This window comes from Castanea sativa, chromosome 8, assembly GCF_040712315.1.
Source record: "Castanea sativa cultivar Marrone di Chiusa Pesio chromosome 8, ASM4071231v1".
Taxonomy (NCBI): Eukaryota; Viridiplantae; Streptophyta; class Magnoliopsida; order Fagales; family Fagaceae; genus Castanea; species Castanea sativa.
Window position 1 is genome coordinate 37,008,828 of NC_134020.1, and position 25,669 is coordinate 37,034,496.

The 25,669-nt window shown below is 37.1% G+C and overlaps 2 protein-coding genes across 3 annotated transcripts; both read right to left on the bottom strand.

Annotated features, from left to right (window-relative positions):
• Positions 1 to 1,062: 1,062 nt before the first annotated feature.
• Positions 1,063 to 13,949, bottom strand: LOC142607469 (protein FAR1-RELATED SEQUENCE 3). 2 transcript variants are annotated; one of them, XM_075778978.1, is made up of 6 exons: positions 13,746 to 13,949; positions 10,303 to 12,642; positions 10,053 to 10,142; positions 9,605 to 9,754; positions 3,376 to 3,492; positions 1,063 to 1,559 (listed from the first exon to the last, which is right to left on the bottom strand). In XM_075778978.1, exons 2-6 carry the CDS (start codon positions 12,541 to 12,543, stop codon positions 1,515 to 1,517), a joined length of 2,643 nt encoding a protein of 880 aa, XP_075635093.1. In that variant the 5' UTR covers positions 12,544 to 12,642; positions 13,746 to 13,949; the 3' UTR covers positions 1,063 to 1,514. The 2 variants fall into 2 exon arrangements, with proteins under 2 accessions (XP_075635093.1, XP_075635094.1); XM_075778979.1 differs by having other exon boundaries at positions 10,303 to 12,653.
• Positions 13,950 to 21,075: 7,126 nt separating this feature from the next.
• Positions 21,076 to 22,501, bottom strand: LOC142606269 (uncharacterized). Its single transcript, XM_075777651.1, has 4 exons — positions 22,040 to 22,501; positions 21,696 to 21,957; positions 21,505 to 21,551; positions 21,076 to 21,417 (listed from the first exon to the last, which is right to left on the bottom strand). The coding sequence occupies exons 1-4, from the start codon at positions 22,499 to 22,501 to the stop codon at positions 21,076 to 21,078; spliced, it is 1,113 nt and encodes a 370-aa protein (XP_075633766.1).
• Between the last annotated feature and the right edge of the window lie 3,168 nt (positions 22,502 to 25,669).

Here is a 25,669-nt window from a genome sequence, read left to right on the forward strand (position 1 = left end):
ATTGGAGGAAGTGGCAGGAAAAAAAGAAAAGGAAAAAAAAGAAAAGACTAAGGGTACGGTTTGAAGGAGAAATAAAGAGGGAAAAAAAGAAAGGAAAAAAGTAGGAAATACTATCACAATATTTTTACAATACTTTCACAATAAATCTTAAGTGGTAGGTTATTATTAGCTAATATTGGTGAGAAAAAAATAATTTTAATAGTACGTTCAAATTAAAATCAATATTAATTATCACAATATTTTCACAATAATCTTAAGTGGTAATTTATTATTAGCTAATATTAGTGAGAAAAAAATAATTTCTTTAGAAAGAGAAAAAAATAATTGTAATAGTACGTTCAAATTAAAATTAGTATCAATTATCACAATATTTTCACAATAAATCTTAAGTGGTACATTATTATTAGCTAATATTGGTGAGAAAAAAATAATTTTTTTACAAAAAGAAAAATTGATTAAGTATTATGAAGTAGTTGAATTAAGTATGAAACAAACTCTTTTATATTTACATTATTTTTTTTGGTAATTTACTCCTCAAACCACCACTTTTATAAGTGCTAACCAAACACTCCAACTTTTTCAAAAAACACTTTTTAACAGTTTTTACCAAACACTCTGCTTTTTTAAAAAGCATTTTTCATACTGCATTTTTTCAAAAAGCCCAATTTTAAAAAGTTGAACCAAACTCACCGTAAAATAGTAGAGATGACTTTTCTCCCTTCAAATTTGGGTGAAAAAATGAAGATGCTCTTAAGATACTCTTTCGTTCACAGTTCTTGCAAGGAGTGACAGATTTGCCTCTTGGCCTTTGCAATTCCTCGCTATGTGTTAAGATTTATAATTCTCATTATATTAACCACTTCTTGGTAATTTTGGATTATAAATTTCGATTAATTTATATTAGTAACCTAATTAACTAAAAATGCCTATAATTAAATCCAATCCATCAATAATAATACACTTGATTTTGAAAATTAAACAAAATTGAATTAAAATAAAAATTTCTTCAAGCTTCGCACATCAAGCAGATATTACAACACAATATTGCAACACACCTAACGATTACACAATTTCCACTGTAAGTGCAATGGAAACAAATCAATCTTATTTTCAATTTGTAAGTAACATCCCAATTCCCTTGGGTCACTCCACGCATTAAACCACAACAATTCACAGCAACCAAAATTAAAAATTGATCCTTACCAATTTTCATGGAAGAAAAACTTGAACAAGCTTATTAAAATGGTGTAATCTATCAATGAAAAGGGTGAGACAATATGGACAATATCATACCTAGGAAAAACTTTTCGATGCCTTGAATTTTTGAATTTGGTACATTACATGTACAAATATGTTGGACAACAAGCTCACAGAGAAAGGAAAAGAGAAGCTATCCAACATAAACCAAATAATTACAGAAATCCCAGCACATTGAGCAGATACCCACTTTTCCATCCACAGGGATCTCTTCTCCCCCCCTGGGTATGAAACTGGAAGCACACAATTACAATGCTTTACTTCCTTTGCTTTTTTGGTAAAGGTTCTGGCTGGGTCTCAGCCTGCCAAATTAAAACCCGTGATTAAATAGACAAAATAAGATCCTAATGTAGTCATTCAACATAACATATAAGCATTATGCGAATGTCTAGTTTGATTGATAACAAAATTCAAGCGCACACAACCTTCTACACAGATGCCAGGCTAATCCCAGATGTATAGGATACTACTATCAAAATAGTCAAATGACAAAAGGAACAAATGTACATGACGGAATTATAGAGGATCCACAGATGAATCAGCCAATTGAAGCTGATTCAGCCATTTAGTGTCAATTGCTCAGAACAAAGCCTGACTTCCAAAACAGTGGCTAAATACGTTGGTTCATCTAAGTTACAGCCACTCTAAGCAGCTGCAACATCTTATTACAGAAAATAAAAAAAGAAAAGGATTTTTTTTTTTTTAATTTTTAATAAGTGGGAATGCTCCAGGTGTTGGTACTTAGTAGACTCAACTTATCATGCATCCCGTTTCATTTACTCCACTTTAAGGGAGTCCCTAGTGTACTATATTTCCATAAAGGGACATGAAAGACAAATCCTCAGCAAACGTCTGTCCTATTAATACAACTGCCTATTTGTTATTGTCTGCATATAGTCTGTGCTGGTTTGAGAGATTTTAATAATCTATAGAATCTAAACAGGGATTTTAAAAAAATGACATCAAATCTTAAATTCAAAGATCAAAGTGGAAAATGTGATTCATGAGGATGATGGACAGAGCAAATAAATCAAATTTTTTATAATTATTAAGAATAATTATTTTTTGGGCAGGTAACACTAACAATCCACCAGTAAGTCTTTTATTGTTATACTAATAAAAGACAAACTTGTTAGAAAGTATAAAATCTTTGAAATAGCAATCATATTTAAATCAGACATGTATCAATACGCATACTCTCGGAGACTGCATGATACACCTTCAACTTGTGTAGGTCGGGGAAAGGTGGTTGATAGGCAGTCTTATCCCCAACTTAGAAGAGGTTGTCAAACTACAAAAAATCGCTTTGGCAAAAGGCACTTATCATTGCACCAAAGTCTGACCCCTTAATATATACCCCTTAATATATACTTAAATATTATTTTTTCACATATTAATCAATGAAAGTACCATCCCGCATTATCCTATATTTTTAGGTGTTGACATATCGTCATGTCCATACCATATTGTATACATATCCCATATCAGTAATTCCGCATCGGTATTTCCTATCAAATTAGCAACTGAAAATCCATTGAACTGTGATATATATTATTTACACCAAAGACAAGTGGTAATTTATCAACAATAACCAAAATGTTTTTATATATTCAAGGGGGGTTCATTTAAGCTGAATAAAAAATGTTTGAAACAGAATAGATCCTGGTCTAAGTACATTATATTCTTGTAGTTATAAGAATGCATAAATAATTCCAAGTTTCACTTTGTATTTGAAATTAAATCTCCTTTGCTTCATTTACTTCACATATTTATTTTAAATCTTTGATTATGTTCAGATTTTATTGAATATGCTGCAAGTATATGTAATTAAAGTCAAGTCCTTATAACATGTCTGCATCGTTACTATATGTTCAACTTTATTGATATATTAATTTTAGTGCTTTGCTATCCATTCAAACACTATTGGTCTTTCTACATTTCAAACGGTTTCATTCACTAATGTGACGATCATAAATTTTGATTATTTGTTAAAGGAACCAAAGAAAAGTATGAACTTGAAATAGAAGGTATCTCATGCTTTCCATTGAAACAAAAACGTTGTAACCCATGCATTAAAAGGAATATATTTCATCACAAAGGTAAATAGAGAATGCTTACCGCAATTGAAAGCTGCTCACGTATATAAGCCATTGATCTCAGCATGGCACCTAATGTATCCCTGGACACCTGAAATTTAACCTCCGACTCTCCTGAAGTTGTCTCAGTATCTTGAAGCTGGAATGACAGGAAGAAGAAAACATTTACATCATTTTGAATGACTTAAGAAGTACAACTATGTAACAAAATCAAGCAACAAAACTATTGTAGGCTAATGGATTGCCACTCCAATCATAACTGAACAAATATGGATGGTACACAAAAAGTTCTTTACATTATTATTTCATTTTATATTTCTGTGTGCTTGTGGGGGTAGGAAGGTGGGCTGGTGTAGGGAGGGAGGAAGAGGGACATAGAAACAGTTGTGTATCACTTAATTTAGTGCGTGCGCTCACGCAAGAGAGAGAGAGAGAGAGAGAATATTTTCTAGTATTATTATTCATCCATCTTAATATTCTCATTTCAACTATGCTTAATTTACACAACATTACTTCTTAACATCCCAACATTCCGTATCATGGAGTATCACCGGTCTAGCATTTGGAATTCAGCTCCATTGTGCTTAATGTGGTATCTTTGGAGGGAGTGAAATAGGAGGACATTTGAGGACATGGAAAGTTCGGATGACTAGTTATTGGTTTCTTTCAGTGGGCTCTCTGTTTGACTGGTCTAGGGCTTGGGGACTCACCTCTAGTGATTCTCTCCCCATGTTCCTTAGCTCTCTCCTTTATAATTAGTTTCTTTTCCTTCTCTTTTCCTCTCTTGTGTTTCTTATCTCTATGTAATTTTCTCTATGCCTTATGTTTTTCTGTATAAGGTAGTGTTTTTGAATATACTTCTTTATTACTTATCAAAAAAAAAAAATGGTCTTCTAAAATTACAGAATATAAAATAAAATCAGAAATCAATGAATTAGTGGATTGCCCAACTTTTTTTCACATGAGTTTTTCCCCCCATATAAATTCTCTTAAATCATGGTAAAGAAAGATGGGAAAATATAAAGGATAAGGTTATACTCTTCACAATGAAAGAGAAAGGAAATCATTAATATTATAAAAGATCAAACCAAACTACAGTAAGAAATTGAATCACATGAAAAAAAAATGCAGAGAGCCAGAACACACCCCACCTACCGTAAAAGAGAAGGCCAGGGCAGGTTATAATAATCATATGCATTGCATAATTTTGATCATCCTAGTGATTTTTTTTTGGATCAGTAATCATCCTAGTGAAAATATCATTATCATCTCTTGGAGGGAAAAGGAAAAAGAAATATACTACCCCTAGAAGTAATATGAGAACTTGTTTTTTTTTTTGATAAGTAAAAATTATATATATACGAACGGCTACTCTATGCCTGAAAAACACAGAGCAACCCAGAAAATACAAGAAGAAAAAACAAAGAGAAACAAGAGAGAAAACCAAACAACAAAGAAATTACAAAAGGAAAAGGGAGCAGAGAAAAGAAGGGAGGGAATCACTAGACGTGAGTCCCCACGCCCGAGACCAATAAAAAAGAGATCCACTAAAAGAAGCAAGCAACTGATCACTAGAGCAATCCAAATCCTCAAAAGTCCTCCGATTCCGCTCCTTCCAAATACACCAAAGGATGCACAACGGGACTAAATTCCAGATCTGAGACGAATGCTTCCCCAGCCAATTCCACCATCCAAAAAGCAAGTCTGGAATCGATCTAGGCATCACCCAAGCCAGGCCGAAAGTTATGAAAACAAAGCTCCATAACCGATAGGCCACCTCACAATGAAGAAGTAAGTGATCTACCGTCTCTCCACAATGACGGCACATAATGCACCAATCCTCAAAATCCAATCTCCTCAATCTCAGATTGTCTCCCGTTAGAATCTTATTCCAAGCTACACACCAAACAAAAAAATAAATTCGCCTGGGGGCCTTTACTCTCCAAATAGCTTTCCAAGGAAAGATAGTTGAATGAGAGTTTCTTAATTTGTAATAGTACGACCGGATGTCAAAAGCCCCATTAGACTTCAATTTCCATCTCATCCGGTCTCCAACATCCATAGGAGGGGTTAAAGCACCCAATAAGCGAAGAAATTGCAGCCCTTCATCCATCTCCCAATCATTAAAAAATCTGCTAAAACGAACATTCCAAGATCTTCTATCCTCCGCCCCCTGCCTATGCAAAGAAGTTTCAACAGAAGCCTCCTTATCAATGGCTATGCCATACAGCCTTGGAAAAGCCAATTGAAAAGGTTGATCCCCATACCACCCATCCTGCTAAAACCTCACCCTATTCCCCAACCCAACCACAAACTGACAATTTTTGCTAAAATCCTCCCAACCCATGCGGATACTTCTCCACAAACCACACCCATGAGCTCCCCTACCCAGCTTTGAGGTCCATCCCTCCCAGTCTTCCCCATATTTTGAGGCTACTACCCGCCTCCATAACCGACCCTCTTCCTTACCAAACCGCCACAACCATTTCCCCAATAAAGCCTTATTAAAGGTAGAGAGTTTCCTTATCCCTAAGCCACCAATGGCTATAGGCGCACAAACTTTATCCCATCCTACCAAATGAATCTTGCTATCTCCCCATAGGAAGTCTCTTTGCAACTTTTCAATTTTATTAGCCACATGAGTAGGAATTGTGAATAACAATAGAAAGTAAGTCAGAAGACTAGAAAGCGTACTCTTGAGTAACATCAATCGACCCCCCTTAGACAGGTACAACTTCTTCCACCCAGATAATTTCCACTCAAAATTTTCCAAAATTGTATTCCAAATTGAAGGGGAATTGTGAGAAGCCCCCAGCGGCATGCCAAGATACAACATAGGTAAAGATCCAACTCTGCAGCCCAAAATATCAGCCAGAGCATGCACATCACCAACCTCCCCTATAGGAACTATTTCGCTCTTATGCACATTGACCTTCAAACCTGTTACCGCCTGAAGACTGAGGAGCAACAACCGAATATGAAGAATTTGCTCCGCATCTGCATCACAAAAGAGGATAGTATCATCTGCAAATAATAGATGTGAAACACGTTCCCCACCATCCCTCCTACCCCCAAGATTAAAACCGCGAATTAATCCAGCTCCCTCCATTCTTCTCAACATCCTACTAAACACCTCCATCAAGATCAAAAACAGCATAGGAGATAGCAGATTTCCTTGTCTTAAACCCCTTGAGCTGCCAAAGAAATCAGCTGGAGACCCATTAATCAAAACAGAGAACTGAACTGTGGATATACAAGAATGAATCCACTTACACCACTTCACTCCAAAACCCATCCTATTCAGCAGATACAACAACGCCTCCCAACTCACATGATCGTAAGCTTTCTCCATGTCGAGCTTACAAATGACTCCAGGAACCCTGCTCTTCCCACAACTATCCACACACTCATTCGCAATAAGAACCGAGTCAAGGATTTGTCTCCCACCCACAAAGCTATTCTGATTCTCAGAAATCAACTGATCTAAAACCACTCTCAAGCGATTTGCCAAGACCTTAGCCAAAATTTTATACACACTCCCCACCAAACTTATAGGTCAAAAATCTCTAATATTGGAGGCACCATTCTTTTTAGGAATTAAAGCAATGAAGGTCGCATTGAGGGATTTTTCAAACTTGCAATGATGGAAAAACTCTTCAAAGACCGCTAGGACATCTTTCTCCACTACCTTCCAACAATGATGATAGAACGCCATAGTGAACCCATCCGGCCCTAGAGCTTTGTCGCCTTCCAAATCCCTAACAGCTTGAAGAATCTCCTCTCTCTCAAACTTCCTTTCAAGCCAAACCCTCTCCAAATTGCCAATACGATCAAAATTCAAACCCTCCACCAAAGGCCTCCACTCCTCAGTCTCCTTGTACAAATTTTTATAAAATTGTACAATTTGATAAGTTACCTCGGAGGCCTCCTCAAAAACCACCCCATCCACCTCCAAGTTCCTTAGATGATTAGACCTTCTATGGGAGTTAGCCATTTTGTGAAAGAACTTGGTGTTATTATCCCCTTCCTTGATACATAACATCCTAGATTTTTGTCTCCAGGAAATTTCTTCTAAGGATAGAAGATGCTCCACCTGGGACCGCAAACCAGCCCTATGAACTTTCTCCCCATCGGAGAGACCAAAATCCCCCTCCTTAGCATCTAATGTTATCAACTCCTCCAGTAGTTGCTTCTTATGACGCGCTACATTACCAAACTCTCGACGATTCCATTGCACAATATCCTATTTCAGAGCCTTTAATTTTTTCGCAAGCACAAAACTAGGAGTACCTACAAAGGATTGTCGATTCCACCAGGTTTGAACTCTATCCACAAAACCCTCCGACTTCAACCACATATTTTCAAATTTGAATGGACTTTTTCCCCTTGCCATTCCCCCTGCCTCCAAGAAAATTGGACTGTGATCTGAGACAGTACGGGGTAAAATCCTTTGAGTAACATCTGGGAAATGATCCTCCCAATCTGGGGTAACCAAAGCTCTGTCAATCCTAGACATCATAGGTTGATCAGAACCACTGGACCAAGTAAAGCTACCTCCTTCCAAAGGCAAATCAACCAAGTTAAGGTCCTCAACAAATTCAGAAAATATTTCCATAGCCGTGGTCAAACGAGTCTCGCCCCTGCGCTCGCTAAGAAAGCAAACTATATTAAAATCCCCAAAGCAACACCACGGAATCCTCCAACACTGCTGAACTCCCACTAACTCATCCCACATGAGACCCCTCTCAACATTCCCATTTGGGCCATAAACGCCTGAGCAAGCCCAAATAAACCCATCCCCCACCCCTTTCCACTTTACCGACACTGAGAATGTACCAACCATAATCTCCACCTTATCCAAAACCCTTTTGTCCCACATAAGCAAAATACCACCAGCAGTCCGATCAGCCTCCAAGACAGCCCAATCAACATAAGGACAACCCCATAAACTACAAATTAGCTGTCTATTCATGCTAGAACTAGAACTAATCATCATTCACACAAAGAGCATCCTAGTTCCTATAAGTAATACAAGATAAAAACAACTTGTGTAACATTGTTAAACTCCACATCTTGAACCACCTTTCTCCATTAGAAATACACCCCTTCTTTCCAAATGGAACTCAATACAACAAGCGTGTCTGCCAAATAACTCACTCATCTCAGTGACAGTCCGCAACCAAACCACTTACCAGGCAGGCACTACTCAAAGCTTTAAAAGCATTTCTAATAACAATCTCAAATCTAAGACGAAAAGGGGCAGTGCACACATGATTTACGGAATCCACTTTACAAAGCATGCCCCCTGCTTGGGGCCTCTCCAAAATGTTTTCCAAACTCAGAATCTAATTTGAAACTGCTTTTTTAGGAAGGAAGGAAACTCTGGAGTGCACCACAGCTCAAGGAATTTTCATTTAAGGAAATAAACTATCTCCTTTGTTCCACAGACAGAAAAAAGAAGCTCGAATACCTATTCAACCTAAACAACAAGGTTGGAGGATAATCATGAAATCCTCCAGTTTAACCAATAAAAAATGAATACAGGAACCATAATTTGTTAGCGTAGCATGTGTAGATGTAAAGTACTTAATGCCTGAAATTAGCAAAGATGGAGATGGTTGCCAGATGGAGTGCTTATGCCTGAGCCTCGACAAATACTAGGCACCCCCAATTTCAGAAGTAATGCCATCCATAGATTTGTTGTCAAGGATTTTCCTAAACATGATCTATATGCATTTGACAATAGACATTGCAGACTCCTTAGGAACTTCGTACTTGCACATGTCACAACCTGAAAGGTAGCTCCTTCACTCCTTCATTTCCTCCCCAAACCCCAGCCTATGTCAGTATTTTGTCATAAGGGGAGAGAGAGAGAGAGAGAGAGAGAGAGAGAGAGAGAGAGAGAGAGAGGTGAAACCCAGTTTTTAGGTTAAAAACCACTCTTATCTTCAAAGTTTAAAATCCACAATGACCTTTTAGGGTCAGGTGCTTGCATTGCAGAAATGTGTACATATTTGAGCTAGCCAGAGAAAGAGATAAGTTAAACACAACCCAATCTTTCATATTGGTGGTCTAGCATAGCACTCAGACTTGCATGTATTACTAATATTTGCATAGACACATGGGTTGGTGTCTCCATGTGTAAACCTTATCTGAAATGAACCTTTAAGAATTAACTTCCAACATCATGATACAGCAAAGTGATTCATCAACAGATTTTAGACAAAGGTCAAGAATTTGAATTCACATACCTTCAAATTTATGACAGCAACCTTATTAGCCGGTGTTGATAGCTGTTCACTGATGTAGGCCATAGACCTCAACATTGGTTCAAGTGATACCCTTGACAGCTGAAACTTAACCTCTGATTCTGCGGAAGGGTTTCTGCTATAATCTTGCAACTGCAGTGGTTAAGAATAACATATATGTAATATAAACCTCCAGAACAGTGTTAAATTAAGTTTAGGAAGAATAAGAGAAACTGTTCAACTAACTCAATGCTTCTGGTCAAAATCAATTATTTCAATAAATTAGATAGCAGAAAAACTACCTAAATAAACTAAGAAAATTTAAAGTTCCATCTATTTAAGCAGTGATCCTTAAGAGATCAAATATCTGCTAGAACACTTTCCAACTTGAGCATTTTAATGACATAAAAGTTCCTGGTTTTTTTGTGCTTCCACTTCATATAATACATACCTTCAGATTAATTACAGCTACTCTATTCCCTGGTGGTGAATTCTTATTCTCCATGACCCAAGTCATTGACTTTAAACAAGGAAGAACAACCTATGCAAAAGGTCCAAATAAGGGCCAGATCAGTCTCATGCTCTCATACTTGAAGCAAATAGATGTGAAAAAATAGAATTCATAAGTGAGCCAAAATAAATAATGAATAAAATACATATGAAACTACGAAAACATAGCAAAAATTAATTTTCCTTCATACCGTGTTTTCAGTAGGACCATCATCTCGGTGAAGAGACACAGGGGCCATGCGAGGCAAATTCAAATCAGCAACTGATTGAGCAGGAGGACCAGTATCATTTAGATTAAATCTCCGTGTCATCTCATCTTGGCGTGGCCACAACAGTGGTGTCATATCTGCAGCTGATGTAGAGTTCTTCTTGTCATCATAGCCAATCCCACTAACCTGAGAGCTAGGAGGTGCTACTTTGGCAACATTTTTCTTCAAAACAGCAACCTTCTTCCCACCTTCTTTGAGAGCACCCATTGCTGCATTATAAGTTTCAACAGCTATAGCTCCATCTTCAGCATATTTAATGGCTTCCCGACATAGATTGTTATAACGTAATGTCAGAGACTCTTGGCCATGTAATTCACCACCACGTTCATCTGATCCAGCTCCAATTTTTGAGTTTCTAGTCCATCGTTTCAAGATGTAATGGGGTGGCAACGTAAGCACATTTGTCACGGTGAAGACAGTCAAAACATGTCTACAAAGAATGCCAGAATACTCAAACATTTGACAACTGCAGTTAGCTCTCATATCTGGATAGTTTAATGTCACAATGTATGCCTTTTGATCATCCTCAAACTTTGCAACCCTGAATGTGCTAATAGCTCCATCACCTTCAATTCTATTTGCAGTATACACGAATGTTTCAACTAGCTCCTCCTGAAATTTTGCAAAAATTTTCCTCGTATAGAGATTTGCTGCCTGTTTTTCCATTGGTGATGGTGTCCTTAGTACTGGCATGGTACAAATTGTATCAAAATCTGATTCTATTTCTTTTTCAAACCAGCTATCTAAAGCTCTTTCATACTGCCTAAAGAACATAGGTAATGTGGTTTGCTGATTCACATAACCATCAAAAAATGAACCCTCAAATCCTTGATTAGGAGATAGAACAGCAAAAAAGGAATCCCGAAAATATACAGGGACCCATTGAGCACGAGCATTATATAATGATTGAAGCCAATCATTTCTCCTGAGATCATATTTATCAAGGACTGTACTCCAAGATGACTCAAACTCCTCAATAGTTTCAGTCAAGTTAATACAATTATACAATTCCACCTGAAAATTAGGATGCGCATGACATACATGAGCCAATTTTTCCTGGCCTTCTCTTAAGACGTGCCACTTACTAATACAGTGGCGGGCTTCTGGAAACACCTGAGAGACAGCAGTCTGTATCGCTCTGTCTTGATCGGTGATTATAGAGACAGGAGGGTGATCATTCATTGCTGTAAGAAATGTTTTAAACAACCAAATAAAAGAAGCCTCCGAATCATCTAGGAGTAATGCACAACCAAACAAAATTGTCTGACCATGATGATTCACCCCAGTAAAGGGAGCAAACGGCACTCTATACTGATTTACTCTGTACATTGTGTCCAGTGTGACTGCATCACCAAAATGACTGTAAGCTGTCCTTGACCTTGCATCTGCCCAGAATACATTAGCCATGCGGTTGTCTTCATCAAGTTGTATTGCATAAAAGAATCCAGGGTTCTCAGCTTGCATTTTCTTGAAATATTCCAGTAAATTCTGAGCATCCCTCCCAAGTGTCCTCTTTCGATTACAAGGCCTAACAACATAATTCATTACTGCTGTGTTTTTAACTGGGCGATTTGATTCTGCAGGAGGAGTTTTCCTAACTCCACGATTTGCCTCCACAGGAACGTGGTTTCCATCCATGGAGACATACATAACACCACTCGGAACAATTCCCACCCCTTGGTAAGTTTCAGCCATGGTCTTTGCAGAACCAGCAAAATGTCTACGAGGCCGAAGGTAATGCACCTTACTTGGACTCACCAAGGAATGGCTATGCTCCTTTACAAATTTTGTTACAACCCATTTTTCTTGACCCTTTAACTCTATCCTAAGCACCGCGTCACAGCTATCAGCATGCCTTCTTTTCAGACCCTCTCTACCACAAACAAATTCCCGAGATATGATTGTCCCATCAGATTTAGAACGACTACACTGACCAACTTTGGAACTAAAACCCAAATGTCTGGCATACTCATCGTACAAAGTCTTAGCAACATCTTCAGAATCAAATTCCATACCCACATAAGGCTCAGCAAACCCATCCTCGTCATGCGCTGTGGAATTTTCAGCAATATTTAATTCACCTTCGTTGAGTTCAGCATCTCCATCATTTGCTACACCCCGATGACCCATCCCTTCTTCCACATCTATCACTTGAACATCCATACTAATCTACCGTAACAATGCTTAGTAATTGAGTGTCCAATTTACAGACCGATTACATAGCAATGCACCAAATGCTTTTAAAGCCAAAGGAGACACAATCTGCACCAAGTCTCCAACCATACAAATTGATTCACTATATAATAATTGAAAGGATGCCCCGAAAAAAAAGAAAAAAGAAAAAGAAGCAACCTCCATTTGATTGCCAAGAAATTGCACTTTAAAAGGAGGGGAAAAAAAAAAAACAAAAACAAAAACAAAAGGAACAGTTAATAACTGATATTCACAAATATTTTTATGCCACACAAACCTTAACGTATTATGCCATAATCAATTCCTTGAAAGAATCCATATCAATATTCATCGCATCATTCTCAACCAACAAAGAAATCTTATTCAAAAATATAAATATGATGAACTAAGAAACCAAAATAGAACAACTCTCAATTTTCCCAAGCAGCTCTATCCATATATATTAACTCAGACAAGTATACATATGCATAAATACACACACACTTATACAACAATAACAAAGCCTTGGTGTCAATATTTTGGAGTCGGCTATAAATCCTTAACAGACTAGCCAGGGCCGTTTTATGGAGTGACTAAATTTTACACTAGCCATTAAACTACCAAGACTCTCCTTTTTCCGAGCTTGGTACCGGTTGTGAACAAAATATATGACACTACATGGACACGAACACGGGTACTGGTATTTTAACATGACATGGCAGCTATAACACCAGAACGCTACCCCAAATGAAGTGTCCGTGCTTCCTAGCGCACGCATACACACACATATTGCCAAACCACTTTTGTCACCTCCAAGCACCATAAATTCAATACAAAAAGCCAACCACTCATTTTTGGAAAGTAAAAACTGATAGATACCATTAAACTCTGAATTGCACGTATTAAGTTTCAATATAATCAAACTTCATCACCCACTAGGCCACTACCAATGAAACACTGAAAATCAATATTGGCATGTAAAAATGAACTGTGATCACACATTCCATACTCACATATATAGTAGTATATTACATACAGAGCAATAAGAAACAGAAAGAGAGTAAAACAAAACCCTAGAATTTATATACAACACAAACATAGTATAGAATATGAATTTCTAGGGTTTTCAATTTTCAGCTTAAGGCCAAAAAAAAATTTTAAAAAAAAAAAATTAGTGAATAAAGAAGTGGTACCTGAAGAGAAAGTGAAAAACGACAGCGTTTTGTAAAGGGATTTAATTAGGGTTTGGGAAGCAGCGCCGGGCGATAGCAGAGTCGGAGAGAGACGGAGAAAGAGAGAGAGAAAGGGAGTGCGTGTCGCAAAGATTGCAGAGGACATTACTACACACGCGTGTTATCCGTCGTTCGATTTTGATCAGACGGCTTGTGTTCCTTCGGAACAAACACTTCCCACTTTTATCACACCACTATGAAATCGGTCTCAGCTGTGGGCCCCCTTTACATTGCAAGTGTTTTGATGACAAGACCAAGTTCAAAAAAAAAAAAAAAAAAATTCTTGGTTTAGCCAAAGAGTTTTTTCTTTGTTCTCATTTTTAGAAAATTTTTTTTTTGAGGGAATAATTTTTATAATAAGGACTCGTACGATAGATAAGAATTTTATGAAAATAGATAATCATTTTATTCTCCTATCCTCTATTCCAAACTATAATATTAAGGGTAATAATATAAAGACTACTCATTGAACTAAAAATGAGAAGAAATTAGAAAATTGAACTAAAGGGCTCATAAAAATTCATAACAGTTGGTTCTAAAAAGGGGGATTGGAGGTATTTTTGCCCTTATCTTTAAAAAAAAAATCTAAATAACATAGAATAGAATCCTTAATCTCATTATTGTCTATTATCCTGTCAAAAATTTCAATCCAAATAGTATAAATGTGAGTTTGAATTAATTTTGTTTCTCTTTGGTGCTTAATGAAAATCTATTTCTTTAAAAAAAATACAAAAAATCTTACCTTTTATTCTATCTATTCCATTTTAAACACCAAAATAAAATTGATAAATATTCAATTCTGTTGGGAAATTTAGGCCTCAATTGATAGAATTAACAAGTTTTAAACTCAAGTTGTTAATTAGATTTATTATGAATAAACTTTGTTAAAACAAACAAACATCAATATCATGTCAATATCATGCATAACGGAATAGTAAATAAGATAAGATATGATGACCCAGGAAAACCAATGAAACAAACTAATTTCACAGTAAAAAACTTGAGAAAAAACCTGAGGAAAAACCTTCCTGAAAAGCAATTCACTATAGTAAAGAGAAGTTTCAGATCTAGTATAAAACTTTTATCCCTAAACTCTACAGTCCTCGTAGATGAACTTACAGCATAAATCTTTTATCGCTTCAGAACCTCTAAACTCTTCAATATATAAACGTCACCCTTTTGCACGGATCCCCGTACGTGACTAACTCCAGCAATTTGAAGATATTGTTGGCTATAAAGTTCTTCATTTCATCAACAATGAAGATCAAGAAGTACCTGGTTATAAAACCCTAAGACGCAAAAGACGCGATAACTTCTTACAGAGATAATAAGGCACTAGGTCACTTTCTGCATGTGTTCTCTATTTATAACGACCTTTAAAATAAGTCTTATATATGTCTAGGGTTGTGAGAAACAAAACCCTACACATACATGCCAGCATGAGCTGAAAATCAGATCTGGAAATTCTGATTTCGTAGATATCGACAAATTCAACTTCTATCGAGTTTCGTTCTTAAATCTCAATAGATACTATTTTTGTCGAGGTATCTGTCGAGCTTTAATGAACAACTTTTCTTCACTTGTTTCTTGGTCCAACCTTCATGGCTTTAATACTTGGCTTGAACAACATGTTTCTTGGAGAACTAAACCCATCCTAGACCTACCAAATTACAAGTAAAATGCATTTTGTCAAAGGATTAGCCAATTATATAAAATATGTCCTTAACAATCTCTCCCTTTGGCAATCCGTGACAAAACCACAACAAAACAAATAATCATGAGAGAAGTCTTAAATTACTCAACTCATAATCACTTGTTGTATTGCAAAATAAATCTATCCCTACTAAAAACTCCTGAAAAACTTTGCAAAAAGAGAGTTCATGGTAAGATAGACTTTCACAATTTGTCATTCTGAAATACTTAAACAAAATTCATCAATGCATCGTGTGTGAAACAGAAATAAAGATTGTATACATAAAAAAATATGTGTATAAAGAGGGAGAAAAAAAACACATGTAGAGGTAGGTGAAGAAAATATACATCATTATCATATATATAAAAATAAAGTACAACGTATGTAATAAGATGGTCACAAGACCGGTGTGCACAAGTATCTCATATTATGACGATTTGAGATATGAGAACATTTAATACACTCACACACAATCATAACTATTTGATGGGGACTATCACCTTCAAGGTATATCCTATAACTCCCACATCTCCTAAAACATTTTAAAAACATTTTGATTCTTTTTACTTTTATATTCTTTGCATATTTTCTTTTTGAACATGTCATGCATGGACATATAATAGAGAAAAGAAATACCTAATTATGTATGCCAAAACATCACAATTTTACTATGCCGAAGTACACAAATGTTATACATGATTGATGGGTTTTAGTGATGAGATGATTATTTATGTATTTCTCTTAGGATTTTCATGTTCTTCCCGTCAAAAAGAGTGATATGAGTATTAAGTATAAAAGATTATTTAATCGTACTCATCACCAACACGAGCCACAAAGCTCACTTGCTTAGTTATGTATTAAAATGCTCATCTAAATTACAAGAGATACAAAGTTTAGAAATTTTATTTCAATGACCATCCAAGGTACACAAGTACTAAGATATACAAACACACACTGTTTTTGTATTTTTTTTGTATTTTTTCCTCTTTTTATTTATTTAAAAAACAAAACAAAAATTAAATAACCAAACAAAAACAGACAAACAACATGAAAGTATGAAAGAAAGATGCAGATGCATGAAAGCATGATTTCAAAAGCAGATAAGAAATCAAGCAAAGAGAGTCCTACTTTAAATAGAAAGAATTAAAGCAGAGGACAACAGAAAAGACAATTAAGTCTCAGGCTCCTTTTTTACCCACACAACACGAGTCTTTGGTTGTGAAGATGAAAAGGCACGTGTCCTAGTATGTTTACTAAATGACATAAAAATAATTAGAATTCTCCTAAAATTGAGTTAAAAAGCTCAAAATTTTTAATAATTTTTCAAATAAAGACGTTGAACCTTGAGAGGGAACCTGTAACCATTTGGACATTTGCTTATGAGGATACAACTTGAAGCAATTAGGATAAATGCGTCCAGAAACACCATAATGGTGACAAACACGAGTAGTTTTTGAACTACTAGACTTCCTAGAGTAAGGTCTAACAAAGAATTTAGAATTAGCCAAATCAGTCGTCGGGGGCGATTTTTGCGCATAGCCACGTATCTTCCGTTGGAGGTGTGACTCTCTGCTAAACCCGAATTTGTCTCGGGGAGTTCAACCCGGAACTCGACATTGGGCCGCATAGACCAATGACTTCCGATGCATTTTTAAGCCTACAAAATAGAAAAAGCTTAAAGTCTTAGAATCGTGATAATGATTGAAATAAATAAATAATATGTTTAGCATAATAGATTTGATTAAATGATGAGTTGAACGTATTATTATGTTTATTAAGTAATGTCCAATATTTGAAAGTAATTAATTAGGTGGCATATATCCAATAATGAGATGAGTCCAATAGCCCATATTCAACTGTGGTATAGTTCATATCCAATATAATAAGGTATGTCCAGCAATGGTCTATGTCTAAATAAGTTATGTCCAACAATGTTTTATGTCTAAATAATATATGTCCATTGGTGGTATATGTCCAAATAATACATGTCCAGCGGTGGTTTATGTTCGAATAATATATGTCCAGCGGTGATTCATGTCCAAATAATATATGTCTAACAGTGGTAGATCAATTTATTAATATGTATGTTCATTAATGAAGTATTAGTGAGACCATGTTTTATTAAGTAGTGAGATGATATTAAAGTAACTTGCATCCAGCGGTGCAATAGTAATGAGTTAACGTAGATTTAATAATGTAATCTTGAAGATAGAGAGATTTTGACTTATCTTGTATATTTCTGATTCCAGCTGTACAACATCACTTTATTCTTTTATATGATTTGGGGCTCTAGCCGCATAGCGTTAGTGAACTGATAATATTCCAGCGGCAAATAATATGAGTACAACAGTACAATGATAATAAATTAAAATATACTCAATAGTATAATTTTGGAGATAAAAATGTAATGACTTATTTTTACAGTTTGTAGTTTCAGCCGTATAGCAGCAGTGGACTTATAACATCTCATCAACATGATAAAATGAGTCCAGCGGTACAATATGATATTATGAGTCCTTTCATGGTGACTTCATGATTGAAGGGGAAAAATTGGTGCAACTGAAGGGAGAGAGAACATGTCCAGCTGTGTGCATAGGTTGGTTAAGTTTATCTTCTTTATCATGCACTTAAATGATTTTCCCCGTATAATACTCTTTTAGTTTTTAGTCAAATATAAATGTTATTGCCTTCTATCAAAAGGACTTTTAGTACTAAAAATTTATATCTTTCCTGAGAATAACTTTAATACGAAATCATTGTGCCTTCTAAGAGAAAGATTTTTAGTCTTTAATGTTCATATGCCTTCCATGCGAAAGGGTTTTCGTACTATGTTTTTGAAAGAATGTTTAATATCTTTTAAGATGTGTGGAGATGGTAAGAAATAGGCGTAAGTGCACTTTTAGTCCCTACATTTTGGCCCTATTCTATTTTGGTCCATACATTTTCATTTTACCACTTTTAGTTCCTAATCCAATTAACGAGTGTTATTTTAGTCCCTACCGTCACCCAACTAACAGAAATTGCTGACGTGGCTAACGAAGGGATTAAAATATTAATTAAAATCCACCGTGGCTCCTGTCACCCATGCCACATGGGTTTCCCGCCCCATTTATGTCACACGTGACCCCCACGTGACCCTCACTACAACAACATCAGTACCAAAAACCCAAAATTCCCCAAATCAGTACCGAAAACCCTAAACTCCCAAATCAAAAATCGAGCTTGGACCTCCACCCACACAGGTAAGCCTCATCTCCCCAAACCACGATCAAAACAAACAATCTTCAAAGCCCAATGGAAGCATGCTCTTCGACAAGTTCCAGCGTGAGGAGGAGAGCACAAATGATGTGCTACTGTAATAAAAAACCTGTCCTAGTTGTGGCGTGGACAGTAGAGAACCCTGGCAGAAGGTTCTATGGTTGTCCAAACTACTGGGTATGTCAATTTCAGTAAATTGTTTGAGTGGGTTTTAGTTAATTTCAGTATGTTGTTTCAATTTGTTACTACAATGGTTTTATGGATTTTCATTTTTCTGAGCATTATCTGTGTTTCAGGTAGGGCGAAAGTGTAGGTTCTTCCAATGGCGTGATGATGAGATATGTGAACGTGGTAAGGTGCTTATCCCACAACAAAGGCAAAGGATCATCCAACTTGAGGCTAAGCTTGCACACTGCAAGAAGAGAGAGAAGTTTTTAGTTGTAGTTGTGGCATTATTAATGGTGATATTTGTAGTTCTATGTTTGCTTAGGTAGGGTTGCTGTGGTTGGTAGTGCATGTAGGGCTGCAGTGTTTATGTGTAGAGGGTTGGCAGTGTGTTCTGTTTTGGTAGGATTAGTTATTAGCAATGACACACCTGCTACTTATTTTGTACTCTTTCTGTTGAGAAATAAATGAATACCTTTCTCATTCAATGTGTGGATGTGTGGATTGGAAATAGCATAATTGGTATTGGTGTGTAACATAGTCTGTTGACAGATAACATATTCCAATAAAGCACTACTTAATATACTGCCAAGTGCATGCAACAAATAAAACTGGTATGAACAGATAACATATTCCAACATACTGCCAAACTTAACCTAAACACAAGCCATTCATCAAAAGATATAAAACACAACATCCTATTCATTTTTTCTTTGGAGCATGCCTTGATGACTGACTCCCAGCATTCTTGATAGCCCCCATGTATCTAGATGCATTCTTGGAAGCATTTAGGGTCTCTGATGTGACCATCCTTTTCCTCCTCAGTCTTGGAGTTGGTCTGCTGCCTAAGTTGGGTGGTGCAATTGGATTGGAGTTGGCCTAAACTGGATTGGATGATCCTGTGGGGGTCTGGTGTGCACTTGGACTAGACTGGGGTGGTGGAAAAGGTGTGGCAGAGTTGTGCATGGTGTACTGGTATGCTGCACTTGGGGTGGATGAGAAGTGCATACTGGTCTGGAATGGTGCACTTGGGGTGGATGAGAAGTGCATGCTGGTTTGGTGTGCACTTGGATTGGATTGGGGTGGTGGAAAAGGTGTGGCATCTTGTGCATGGTGTACCTTGGTATGCCGCACTCGGGGCCGGATGAGAAGTGCATCTTTGGTTTAGTATGGTGCACTTGGCACAGGTGAGGAAATGCACAAGGAGTGAAGTTGTGCATCTTGGACTAGAATGATGGAAATGGAGGGAGAGCTTGTCCATGGCTGAGTCACCGCACCGGGAGTGAAGTTGTGCATGCCTTTGGATTGGGATGATACAAATGGCCGAGGTGGTGTAAATGGGGTGGCCGAGCTTGGTTGAGCTTGAGCTTGTCCTTTGTTATTGATTGATGTTGGAAGAGTTTCGTTCTGTTTGAGTTGCAAACAAGAAATCCACATTAAATATGTAAAAACTCTCACACATTTACTTGACGGATATGGTAGAATGTTACCTTATTGGTACCTTTGGTTACGTTTGTGGTGCACAGTAGGGAAGAGTTTCCTCCAATCTCACCCTTGCAACTTCTTTTATTGTGTCCTATTTTACCACATGCCCTACAACCGTTTGGAGATACCGGCTCTCCTACCTATTGGTTCACCAGGCTCCTTGCTCTCTTATTCTTGGGCTCGCTGTGTGGCCTTCTTTTGATAGGAGGTCAACGAGGTTGAACACCTTGGGCCTCCATATTACGCCCATTGATAGGTGCAATTCGGCTCATAACGGGCCTTATATGTGGAGACATGAAAACAACGTGCACATACTCGGCAAGATCTTGCCGTTGAAGAATATGCTAGAAAGCTGCATGGGCACATGGTATGCACAATGTTGTATCCCATTTCCTGCAACTACAATGTCTTTTGGCCAAGTCCACGGTGAAGCTTTGCGGTCCATTTTTAACCTCAACCGTGTATCACACATGCCCAACAAGCAAGCCACTTGCTGCTTGCGATCTTTTCTCTATGCAACCTCTTAAGCACTTTAGGGCATATCTCGATTCCACTCTCGCTGATTTTTTTTGTCTATTCTCTTGAAATCCGGTCATAAGATATAACCCGATAGACTCAAGCACACACAAACATTAATTAAACAATGTATCAAACAATGTATCTGACTAACTGTTACTCAAAGGCTTAGATTCATACCATAGTAATTATAGGCTTGGATCTAAACTTCAAAATCCTACTGTTAAAACTCTCACACATGTTGTTCAGTACTGTATCACTCAACCTATCCTCACTGAACATGTGTTTGGCCCATATGGTGGTTGAATGATCTAGCAACCAATTGTGTGCATCCTCACCAATTCCCTTCAGTTCATCCATCAGCCTATCAAACTCAGCTTTATAAGTAGCTTTAGCTTTCCAAAAGAAGTCTCGATGAGAATACCGGGATGGTTCTTCCGAGATTATTGTAGAGGTGTCTGCAGATTCTATGCTCATATTGTGGCCAATTATCAATGAAGGTCCGCACACCAACCCCTCCGTACAACAACAACAATTATGGTGTTAGTAACTCTATACATCCAATATGGTAATGCATATAGATATGGTAATAAAGATACATACCTTCTGCTGGTCTAATATAAATGTCCACCTTCTGTTCTGACCAATGTCTGCAAGTAGCAAATTTATGAACCAAGTCTAGGAGTCTTTAGTTTCAGCCTCCACTACAGCATATGCAAGTGGGAAGTACTCTTCATTAGGGTCTCTTGCAATCGTGATTAATTGCCCACCGACTTAGTCTTCAAGTGGCGGACATCCAAACCAATTATTGGCTGCATCCGCCATAAACCTCTCTTGCAACCTTCTAGGCATATGTACGGCTCTCAAAATAAGGAACCCACAGACCAAGTCCATTTCGGCAGCCAAATCACCTTCATTGAAGGTATGTACCTTCATGGTATGGTACGCAAGGCTAGCCCTCCTCAACTCCTCACAATACTCCCAAAGGCGGTTATCTTTCTTGTGTGTGAGCCCATCAACATACTCTCTTGCCTTCTCCCTAGCCCCTGGCTTTTCCTGCGGTTATGTTTAGTGTGAACTTCTCATGTATACTGACATCTTGGATGTCTTTTAGTTTCATGTTAGGTTGTCTTCTCACCTTCTTCATCAACTTCTTCCCAATGTATGAAGAAGTGCACCTTGGATTCTTATAACTCCTAGTGCATGTGTGTTCCAGATTCAATGTTCTTAGTTGGTAGCTTTTCTCTCTTGGCACCTTTGTTAGATATGCCACAAACTTGCAGCTTTCTTGGCAAATTGCTCTTACCCTCTGCAAATCATTTTTTGCAAATTTGATCCCCCAGCCACCATGAACTGCATAATCAGTTATAGCTTCTTTGAATTGCTTAGCTGTTATGAACAACATATCTTTCTCAAATTTGATATGTTCAGCCTTAGCAACTGGCTTAAACACTGGGAAGGTCCTCTTTTGTCCCCTTCCCTTTTCCATAGGTGTTTTCAGTTCATTCTCAGAGCCATCACCACTATCATCCCCAATATCATCATCAGATGATGATTCCTCAAGACTGTGCAACTCCTCACTCTCATAATCAGAGTTCATTACACCAGCCCCATTTGTACTGGTTCAGTAATATCCTCATCAGAACCATCCCAACTATCACTACTATCCTCCACAAACTCCCTCTCATCAGGATTCACTACATCTTCATCCTCTAGGCCACTTCCTTCATCATCACCTCCTCCACTGTCACTGCTATCAGCTACATCCTTGTTCTCATTTTGGCCACGAGTCACGGGTTCCTTACCTCTTTCTCCTAGAATACACCTGCGGCATCAACCTCAACAATATCATCATCATCTTCAACGCGGAATTACTATTGTCGGCATCTTCACTACCTTCATCATGGCCAGCATCATCATTACCGCCATAAGGTAAAAGGTTTTGCTCCACTGCCAATGGCCGCACATCGGCCCCCAATATGCTCACCTTCATCTACTAGTATAGGATTATCCACAGGGTGCTCTACAAACACATGAATTTCTTCATGACCTATCACTAAATCTGTCATAAACATGGCATCATCATCATCAACTATCAAATGGAAATTAGCTTTCTCTAGATCATTACCAGGCATTTTATACCAAAGCCTACTCACAGAGGTGTATCCAAATTCCCTGCATATACCTTCAATCTCTGTCTTCGACCACCTATCAGGGTCACAATTATCCACTACATCCACTACAACTCCCACATATTTTCTAGGGTTATCAGTGAAATACCCACCATGATGCACAGACAAGCTAAATAGCTCACTCATGCTGCATGCAAAACACATATAAACCATTTAAATACTATTGATTACATTCCAAAAGAGCACTCATTCGTTAACAAAATATCACACATTAATTATTTGCCAAATCAGCACTCATCATTCCACAATCCACCTCAGCTGTTTCGAATTATATAATATGGTAATGCACATTATCTCCAACATTGTTTGGAAAGCACAAACTGAAACATAGTAAACAACAATGTCATAAAATATAGACACATGCATAGTAATCCACAAACAAACACATGTTAACATTATATATCATAAAATCACTTTAATAATGACTCAGCATTTTGGCCCACTAATTCAGTATACATCACACATACAATCAGCCATTATCTTCAACAGAGGAAAACAGGGACCACATTGGAAGCCACAAAGAAACACATGCTCAGACAAGGACCAACAAACAGTCAAAAGTCACTAAACAAACATAATAAAGTCAAAACCCAACAACGAATATACAAATTGGACATTGTGGCCCCTACGCATAATATAAAGCTAGCTATATATAAAGACATACACACAGAGAAAGCTAATACATGTGTGTTTGGTTTCACAGAGATAGAGATCTCACTACTTTTCTCTTCTCTGCCATTCCAAGAAAAATGGGTTTAGGTATATATATTTCTGGGTTGGTTTGTCTGCGATGATGGATGATGGTTTGTACCTCTGCGATGGTGGTTTGTTGGTCTGCTATGGTGGTTTAGGGTTTCTGGTACTGATTTGGGGAATTTTGGGTTTTTGGTACTGATGTTGTTGTAGTGAGGGTCACGTGGGGGTCACGTGTGACATAAATGGGGCGGGAAACCCATGTGGCATGGGTGACAGGAGCCACGGTGGATTTTAATTAATATTTTAATCCCTCCGTTAGCCACGTCAGCAATTTCTGTTAGTTGGGTGACGGTAGGGACTAAGATAACACGCGTTAATTGGATTAGAGACTAAAAGTGGTAAAATGAAAATGTAGGGACCAAAATAGAAATATGGCCAAAATGTAGGGACTAAAAGTGCATTTACGTCTAAGAAATATATTTGTTTTGTGAGATATGATGTTTGTAAGATAGATTAAAAATATATGTGAGAAGTATGTATGGATAGTTTGTGAGGAATGTATTTGTAAAATATATGGGAGTATAAGATAGATAATATGAATGTTAAATATAGTAAATACATAAGCTTATAGTTGCTACTGGAGTTGTTTTTTTTTTTTTTTTTTTTTGTATTATGACATTGGTTATGTTGCTTTCTAAGAAGAGAGGTATTGTAAGAGAAATAGAAAAAGAGATGGAGATGTGTTTATAGGCAGCAAAATGATGACATTTCAGAATAATAGAGTGTGAGAAAGATGGGTAATGGATAATTGTGTGGTGTAATAGGTGTGTTGTAATGGTGTTATCTAAGAAAATATATTTTTGTAAGAGAGATGGAGAAGTATGGAAGTGTTTAGAGATATGGGTAGCAAAATGAATGAAGTTTCAGAATAAGGAGGTGAGAAAGGGATGAATGTTTGTCTTAGTGTGTGGCTTGGTCCTCTTTATATAGAGCCAAGTATGTAACTAGATTAGAATTAGTTGAAGGGAAATTTAGCAAATAAGAAAAAGTTTTTGACAAAGTAAGTAGTTTCATTAGTAGGTTTTTGTTTTTTAGCCAAAAGAATAAAGTTTGAGACTTTAAGACTGCTGCTGCAGTAGTACAACAGTGGCTGCTACTGCCGCTGTCAGGTCTACAACAGTAGCTGTCCTAACACAACTGGAGGATGTCAGCTGTGTAAGGTCTTCTGCTGGAGAGAAATATTTTGTATTAAATTCATGGGTTTGGCTAAAAATGATAAGATAACCTTTATGGGATCTTCCTATTTCTAGTACTGCAGTTGGAGGCTAAGGATCTTAGCTTAAAATGATATAATTTCTTTTATAAAACCCCTGCTTCTTTGGGTATGGTAGCAAGTTGCTGAAATTGGTCATTAATGGGTTGATGATGTTACTTTTGGACATGTAGCTGCCTAAGCCGCTGCTGGAGCTACTGTAGCTTCTGTTGGAGCTGTTGCTGTTTTTACTGGAGCTGCTGCAGCTTCTACTGAAGTTAAGACAGTTTCTGCTAGAACTATTGTTGGTATTTTTGGCTAAGTTTCATTTTTTGAAAAATTATATGTTTAGTCCATATATAATTTTGTTAAGTAGTAGACTAGTTGGTTGATATTTGATGAAGTTTTAGAGATGTAATTATGGTCTCTTTGTGTTTTGACCAAATCTTGGACAGCAAAGAGAGCATTTAATGCTAGATATGAGATATTAATATAGATTTAGTCGTGTGTTTGGGATTGATTTAAATAAAAATAAAAATATAATTTATATGAAATAATATGATTGCATTTCTATTATATGATGAACATTAATTTTTTATATAAAGAGCATGATGAGTTTTATCATTTT